Below are 8,002 nucleotides of genomic sequence, written 5' to 3' on the forward strand. Positions count from 1 at the left end.
GTATTGTACGTTTTAGTGCCTGTAAAAACGTACGTAAATGTACGTTTTATAGAACCACATTTTACGTAAAATACATACGAATTATCATGAGATCACGTTGATATAATTACATATGCTGTTAATACAGATTGCTTGGTTCAGCTCAGTTTCATAACATTAAATCCTGACAGAATTTTATTTATTTGTTTATTTATTTTTGAATATCACTGAACATTCATACATTCACATACAACTGACATTAAAATACAACATAAGTCCAGTGTAACACTGGGTCAAACAAATCCTGATTTTTTTCCCTAAATTATTATAAAACTGTGGCAATCTATTTTTGCTCAACTCAAGTAAACCCTTAAGTTTTCTCTGCCAGTCTTCAACACGTGTTTATTGTGGCTCTTGAGCAGGGTTCAGGATGCTGGAAGATCTTGAGGAGATCAGCTTTTATATTGAGTTGATGTGCTATAGGGTCACTGGAGGCCATGCTGGTTAACTCTTGCTCTCTGGTCCGCTGAGCAAAATATGGGACAGTATTGCTACAAATTATGTCTTGTCTAGCATGTAACAACCTGCGGATCTCGTGAATCACAACCATTGCTTTGTCCTCCCTTCTATCTTTCTCAATGCTTCTCCTCAAGCAATCCATTTCATTTCTTATTCTCCTTTGCGTGAACCATTCTGTAAAGAAGCAAAGAATATGCAGAAAGCTGATAGACTTTCTTTACATCCAAAGAAAAGTTGAAATGAGCCAATGTTTTTGTGCCAGAAATAACCACAAAATGTAATGCTTACGGTACAATGCTAAGCCAGACAGTGAAATCAGCAGAGGCCAGTTCCAGTTACATTTATCATCTCCACCATTTCCAGCTGCTCTAATATTCATTTGATTCCTTCGGGCATTCAGATCATTCATTTTGACTGAATTGAAAATGAAAACAAGTCAGAAGAGAACAACATCAGCTTTTATTTTAACATGCTCACGAATGTCAAAACACTTTCACTTTCAGATTTCACTGCAAGCAACTTCTTGCAACATGTTCCTACACATTAGGTGTGGCTTTTTGTCTTTACCCAACACATATTGGTATGCATACTGTATATTCAGGCCTTCATATAAGATGTAAGATTACCTTACCTTCCCTTTAAGGATCAAAACAGACTGACAGATATAATGCTGTGATTCCTCGTGAATTTTTTCATGGCTTTTCACCTTGAACTATTTATTCAGTGCTGGTTAAACCGGTTCCACAAATGCAAAGCTTATTTAAATCCCCACCCCCTTTTTGGAGACATGAGCTGGCCTGATTTTATTTGTTAAAGAATGTTTTGCAGTGCATTGTTTATAATTAAGTGAGGGATTTTGTTTCTTTTAATTTAAGTGGTTCTTTCTTCTTTTCTTTGCATTTCACCTCTTACAATAAACCCGGCGTTGTGCATTGCTATGAATGTTGTCGTCTCCGTGACAAACTGTGTATGTAGCTGTTTTATGTCACCTTTTATAAAAGAGTCTAGATGGATAAATGTAAATGTAAATTAAATCTGCGATAAACATATAGCACCCTCTGAATATAAAATGTGAGGATTTCCATCCACATCAGGAAAAGGTCACATTGAGATCATCATGCCAACAGTGACATAATTATATAAGATGAGGTACATGGATGAGTATTGTAAATGTTTGGTTAAAAATTCAAATGCTCACTACTTGAGCTCTAAAAACATTTTTACTACAGTTATATATTTGGTATGTTATTGTGTACACTGCATTGACATACTGTATGTACAAATTTGAATTTGCTCTTCCCACAAAGAAACCAGTATAACAAAATTTAATCTCATTAACTTTATTGACAATGGGGTCTTTAAAAATACATACTTTTAGTGATATAGATTCATTTCTGCTCTCCCAGTGTCACATTTTTGTCTGAATGCCGAGTATAGCCGCCTCAGCTCTCTGGTGTGACTGAAGAGTGAGCTGCAGCCACCAGTATCTGAGATACAGCCACATCAGGCTCCCATTCCTGCGCTCATCTGTGTTAAATAAATTGGCACAAGTGCGATCATTCTTAAAAATATCCCTGAGACCGTCCTCCATCTTCAGATGTGCAAGAAGGGACTCTTTGGCTGTAAAAACCAACAGTTCCTTCTCCCTCTCCACCATCTTTGGAGAACGCACAAAATAACTGCAAAAATCCCATTGCCTTTCCATCAGCCTGTGCTCTACTTGATTCAGAAAGACTGAAGCACTCTCCTCTTGTTTTGTTTCCATTTCCAGGGCCTTTTGAAAGTCTCTAGATATTTCGTTTTTTATTTCCAACCTCATGAGATCACCTTTTTCCTTAGGTTTCTGGTTCTGGGAATCCAGGGTGTGATGATGGATCTCGATTTTGGTATCCCTGAATTTAAATTGAAACAGCGTGGACTTGATGTACCCTAAGAGAGCACAGGAAAAAAAGGGAAAAAATAAACTTTTACATGCAATTTTTCACAATGTCCGTACACACTAGTAAAGCACCCTTAAGGGCAATAGTGTTGTGTAGTACATACCAAAGGCAGCGATTCCCAACATGGACCCAATCAGGGCATAACTCTCTGGATCATTCATGCTTTGTGGACTGCAGCTGAATCAATATGTAAAAGGGAAAGACTATTCTAAGTACAGACAGACAGACACACAATTGTTTGAATATTATACACTATATTAGTTCATAGAACTGATGGTAAAAGCCAGATATTAATGAAGTAGTAAAATTATTTTAACAGTAATGCAAAATTTCAAGTGGCAGATAAGGTCAAATATTACAAAAGATAACAAATCAGTTAGAGAATGACATCAGCGCAATGCTTTTTTTCATGAATGAAAAAAAAAATTGAAAGCAACTTCTTGAAACATGTTCCTTCACAACTAATGTGGTAGTTTTATATGCATGACCCAACATGATGGTATGCATACTGCATAGGCTATATCTTTTTTTATGTTACACCTCAATAATTTTAGGTCTACATTTAATGCAGTATGCTTAAGTAGCTTACCTTGTCTTTAAGGATCATAAGAGACTAAGGGACAGGATAATATTATTCCTCTTAAATCTTTTCTTGATTTTTACTTTTACTTTTTACTCAGTACTGGTTAAACTGGTTCTGAAAATGTAAAGCTTATTTAAGTTCCCACCCCCTTTAGGTGCTATGGATGGCCTGATTTGCTACAATTTTTTTTTTTTTTGCTAAAGGTGTGTCTTTGCAGTGCAATGCTGAGGGATCTATTTGATTTGTTTCTTTTAATAAAGTGTCCCTTTTTGAGGAAATTAAATCTGTGATTAACATTTTGTACTGTCAGGTTAAAATATTGGAACATAAAATGTAAGTATTTCCATCCACACCAGAAAAGGGTCACACTAAGGTTGGCTGTTGCTGTCCTTCTGGCATCAAAGTGCAACAATTTCAGAATTTGGGTCAGATGACGTATGGATAAGTAAAAGTACCATGAACTGTTTATGATCAGTTTGAAGTTAAAAACGTCTTAACAGATTTGTTTATCCACAACTTTTCACTTCACAAGATATTAACTGATGGACTGGAGTGGTGTGGATTACTTGTGGATTATTGTGATGTTTTTATGAGCTGTTTGGACTCTCATTCTGACGGCACCCATTCACTGCAGAGGATCCATTGCTGAGCAAGTGATGTAAAATTAGATTTTTAAAGCTAAATTTCTCCAAATCTGTTCTGATGAACAAACAAACTCATCTACGTCTTTTCAGCAAATTTTCATTTCTGGGTAAACTACTCCTTTAAGTTGCTCTTCCCACGAAGAAAAGAATATTACAAAATTGAATCTCATTAACTTTATTGACAATGAGATCTTTTACAATACATAATTTTAGTGATACAGATTAATTTCTGCTCTCCCAGTGTCACTTTTTTGTCTGAATGCCGAGTATAGCCTCCTCAGCTCTCTGGTGTGACTGAAGAGTGAGCTGCAGCCGCCAGTATCTGAGATACAGCCACATCAGACTCCCATTCCTGCGCTCATCTGTGTTGAGATACTCGGCACAACTGCGATCATTCTTAAAAATATCCCTGAGACCATCCTCCATCTCCAGATGTGCAAGAAGGGGCTCTTTAGCCGTATGAACCAGAAGGTCCTTCTCCACCTCCACCCTCCTCACACGGGGCACCAAAATACTGCAAAAGGCCCTCTGCCGTTCCACCAGCCTGTACTCTACGTTCTTCAGAGCCAGTGAAGCCCCCCGCTCTCGCTCTTTCTCCTTTTCCAGGGCTTCGTGAAAGAGGGCGCCACCAGGTCCTGCGTAACGCAATCTAGATTTTTCATTTTCTAGAGCTTCACGTTCCAACCTCATGCCTCGACGTTCCTCCCCGAGCTGCCGACTCTGGGAAGCCAGGGCTTGACGGTAGCCATGCACCCGCTGCTTTTCTTTCTCTAGATCAAGCTCGAGCTGAGCTGTTTCTCTGTGGTTTTCAGAGAGCGTCTGTCGGTATTTCACATCCAGGTCCTTCTGGATTGTCTCTATGGTCTTTTCGTACTTGACCTTGGCCTCCTCAATTTCCTTTTGAGACTCTTTGGACCAGATCCATCCTAAAGCATAACACAAGACAAAGAAAAATAAAATATGAAATGCAATTGATCACAATTTACATGCTACTGAAGCAATAGCGTTGTGTAGTACATACGAAAGGCAGCGAGTCCCAGCATGGGCACCAGGAAGGCATAGTTCCACTTGCTGCTGTCACCACCACCCTGCCTCTCTGGCCTTATATTCCAGTCCTGAGGATCATTCAGGTTATTCATGTGGACTGCAGCTGGAAAATAAATGCATACTTCTATATCAAACATTTGACCAATATGATATAAAAAGGGAAAGGCAACTGTAAATTCTGACATTAAATGACTGAAAAAAGCAACTGCCTAATTTTAATTTATAGTTTTGCATTACTGTGCTTATGCAAACTGATAGTTGCATTCTCATTCAATTCCTAACTAGAAACTTGAGAAGCGCAAGACCTTCCTAGTTGAAATATGACACTTCCTGTTTCCACGACATCCATACGCGATTTGGCTAGTAACTATTCTTTTAACAAAGAATATTTACCATTAGTCATGCAAGCACAATACATGTTGGCAATACAATAACACTTCAAATGTCCATGTTACCTTGCAAGTATTCAAAGCACTCGTCCTTTATCAAATAGGGTCAACTAGTCGCTTACAGCATACATAGGTAGGGCTGAAGCCTGCGTCAGTGTTCTTGGACAAAAAATATCGCTTATTTATAAGTGTGAGGGTTATATTCTATACAGTGGCATTTACAGTAAATAACTCCACCCAGCTTCAAAGCATGTTTGCGTTTGTTTTTTTGGACAACGCTAACCGACAAATCCCCCCCCACTGTGGACAAACATTGGTACGGTCCCCACCGAAGCTGCGAAACCGGCTAGCGATTCATTTGAACCGAATTGTTCGGATCTTTTCAATCAGTTGGTTGAGCCTGATAGCTTTGAACGCGTATACCGCGCGTTTGCATGTGGCCTACATGTATTCACACAACTATCTTTATGTTCAATTACGTGTTAAATTAAGTGGCAAATGCTTAAATATTTTATTTATACAAATTACTATATTGTTTAATTTTTCGTTTATAATTAGCCTACTATTAATTAATTGATCAAGTGAACGAAATGCATGCCCTGTTTATTTCACTTAGGATAATAGCCTAAGCATTTATATACATATTTTACGTTAATATCGTTTGTGTGTGCTTGGTATAATAACTTAGCATAGCTGATGGAAACCCGAATAAGCTGAGAACGAAAGTAAGATTTGTTTAAGTGAACCGAGGATTTGGTTGATGGTGCGAAAAGTTCCATGACTGTTTTTATGAGCTGAATCATTGCTACAACAAACTGACCTACATATGCGATTACAATAAACAACTTCTAACTAAAACCTAATCGAGTCAATAGCCTACGCCGCGCCCGGCGCGCCGTGAAGCCAAGGAAAAAAATCACTGAATCATTTAAACTGTTCGAAAGAACCGATTCGTGGAAATGAGTCGGACTTCCCATCACAAGCGCTTGCGTATTCATCAGTCAGAAATCGAGCAACATGGCCGCGGTGTGCGTTGCCTCCCGTGTCCTCGGAAGAAAGATTGTGTCATCTAAAGCTGTAAGTCCTCTCATAAACTTTGCATACTTTGTATTTTAATGGCATTCGGCCAGAGCAGGCCGACAGTTGAACTGCTTTATACTCGGATGTCGCTATAGTCTATTGTAGCCTGTTGTGTGCTGGCTTTGTAACCATTATCTGCTGTGTCAAGTAACACTGTTACATAGTATCAGTACCTCTGTTACATGAGTGTACGTTTTATGTGATGCTGTTTTATTAACAGAGCTTGCCTTTTAGCAGTAATGCTTGAGGGTTTTTCACCTAATGTATTGTGACATTTCATAGAAGTAAAGTTTAGATAGTTTGTATATAGTAATACATTGAAGGTCAAGCAGGCAGCATTAACATTAGCCATGTGATGCTGAATGCTCATGCCATTATATTAGATATTATAACTTTTTAAGTATCTGGATGCATGATTTTTATTCGATTCTCAAACAGTCTCCAATATAATCACCGAACCTATAATTTACTTGTCTATTACAATGAAGCAATAACCAGACGTCCCACTGTTATGTCACCAGAAAAGTCCAGAATGCATTTGATTGTTTGGCACTATTGTGTTGCAATTTTCTTACTAAAAATGGAACACATTTGTCATTTACTAAAAGACTGTCAGACTTATTTATTGCAGATTATATATTTTTAAATATACATTATACAAAAAATAAAATAAAGAAAAAAAAATCAAGCACAAGAGTGGTGAAGATGAAAATAAACAAATTATAAATGAACTCTAAATTGAAATGTTGAAACATTCATTTTCTTTGAAGCTGCTTTGAAATGATATGTTTGTCTATTCAAAATAAATGCGAATTGAATAAATACTCAATAAATGAAGGTAAAGCAATGAAATGTACAAGCACGGATAAACATCACAGATGCGATTTTGCTTGTTTTTAACTATTAAAATAAATCATTTTTGCTGCTTCATCCAGCTGCCAGTGGTGTGCCAAACGAGCAACCGCAAGTTGCATTTCTCCATCTATAGAAAAAGGGGAGATGCAAAAGTCTCAGATGCTGTAAGTATATACAGTATGCTACTTTCTCGTTTGGTTTCAGTAGTTTTCATTTTGCATGCAGGATCTAGTATTGACAGTTTTACGCGTACATGCACCACCATTGCAGGCTATTAAGGTAGTTGTCACTTTAAAGAACAACATTAGATGTCATAGCCTACTGGCCTTGTGTGATCAATGTGTTTTTGGTATTTCTCCCCTCAGATCTCCACTCAGTATCCAGTAGTAGACCATGAGTTGGACGCTGTCGTGGTGGGAGCCGGTGGCGCAGGCCTGCGTGCAGCTTTCGGTCTGTCGGAGGCCGGTTTTAACACAGCCTGTGTCACCAAACTTTTCCCCACCCGCTCACACACAGTGGCCGCACAGGTTTGGAGATTTCCTCTTGCATTTCTCCTTGATTTTCTCTTGCATTTCTCCTTGTTATCATTTAGCAACAAAACAATCTGCTCTCTTATACCCTCTCATATACTGCAACAGCATAATCTGTCATCTGGATTTATACTAGTTTTTATAGAACAGGTTTTACTCATCAGGAACAGATTGAATGGGAATCAGTTCTTTAGAACGTCTGAGAGCAGCGCAGTGATTTTCAGTTAAAGAAGTCTAAAGTTCACAGAAAAGTTTAACCTTTGAAACTACACCTCTGATATTCTTACATCACTTTGAAAAAAGAAAAGCGCTAATAAGTGTGTTGTTTTAAGTGTTGTTCAAACTGATAGATAATTAATATTCTCTTAAAATATGAATGTGGTCTCAATTTATGACTATGCATTACAAATATTTAAATATGACTATTTTTATTATA

At 37.8% G+C, this 8,002-nt stretch overlaps 2 protein-coding genes and 1 long non-coding RNA gene across 6 annotated transcripts in view; 1 reads left to right on the forward strand and 2 right to left on the reverse strand.

The window, feature by feature from the left end:
- Positions 1-221: 221 nt before the first annotated feature.
- Positions 222-1,204, reverse strand: LOC107694779 (uncharacterized). The gene is made up of 3 exons (XR_001634918.1): positions 1,130-1,204; positions 787-912; positions 222-672 (listed from the first exon to the last, which is right to left on the reverse strand). It is a non-coding gene; the product is annotated as an uncharacterized LOC107694779 (long non-coding RNA).
- A 2,694-nt stretch (positions 1,205-3,898) lies between these two features.
- On the reverse strand, positions 3,899-5,410 carry ccdc127b (coiled-coil domain containing 127b). 4 transcript variants are annotated; one of them, XM_016494467.1, is made up of 3 exons: positions 5,224-5,410; positions 4,687-4,815; positions 3,899-4,591 (listed from the first exon to the last, which is right to left on the reverse strand). In XM_016494467.1, exons 2-3 carry the CDS (start codon positions 4,802-4,804, stop codon positions 3,909-3,911), a joined length of 801 nt encoding a protein of 266 aa, XP_016349953.1. In that variant the 5' UTR covers positions 4,805-4,815; positions 5,224-5,410; the 3' UTR covers positions 3,899-3,908. The 4 variants fall into 4 exon arrangements, with proteins under 4 accessions (XP_016349953.1, XP_016349952.1, XP_016349951.1 ...); XM_016494466.1 differs by having other exon boundaries at positions 5,168-5,410; XM_016494465.1 differs by lacking the exon at positions 5,224-5,410 and adding an exon at positions 5,106-5,154.
- Positions 5,411-6,087: 677 nt separating this feature from the next.
- sdha (succinate dehydrogenase complex, subunit A, flavoprotein (Fp)) overlaps positions 6,088-8,002 on the forward strand; it is a 15,060-nt gene continuing 13,145 nt past the window's right edge. The window contains exons 1-3 of the mRNA XM_016494454.1: positions 6,088-6,178; positions 7,117-7,200; positions 7,402-7,563. Coding sequence (XP_016349940.1) covers positions 6,119-6,178; positions 7,117-7,200; positions 7,402-7,563 — 306 coding nt within the window. The 5' untranslated portion in view covers positions 6,088-6,118. The remainder of the gene's footprint in view (positions 6,179-7,116; positions 7,201-7,401; positions 7,564-8,002) is intronic.

The sequence above is a fragment of the Sinocyclocheilus anshuiensis genome, unplaced genomic scaffold (assembly GCF_001515605.1).
Source record: "Sinocyclocheilus anshuiensis isolate Anshui unplaced genomic scaffold, SAMN03320099.WGS_v1.1 scaffold1497, whole genome shotgun sequence".
NCBI classification, from domain to species: Eukaryota; Metazoa; Chordata; class Actinopteri; order Cypriniformes; family Cyprinidae; genus Sinocyclocheilus; species Sinocyclocheilus anshuiensis.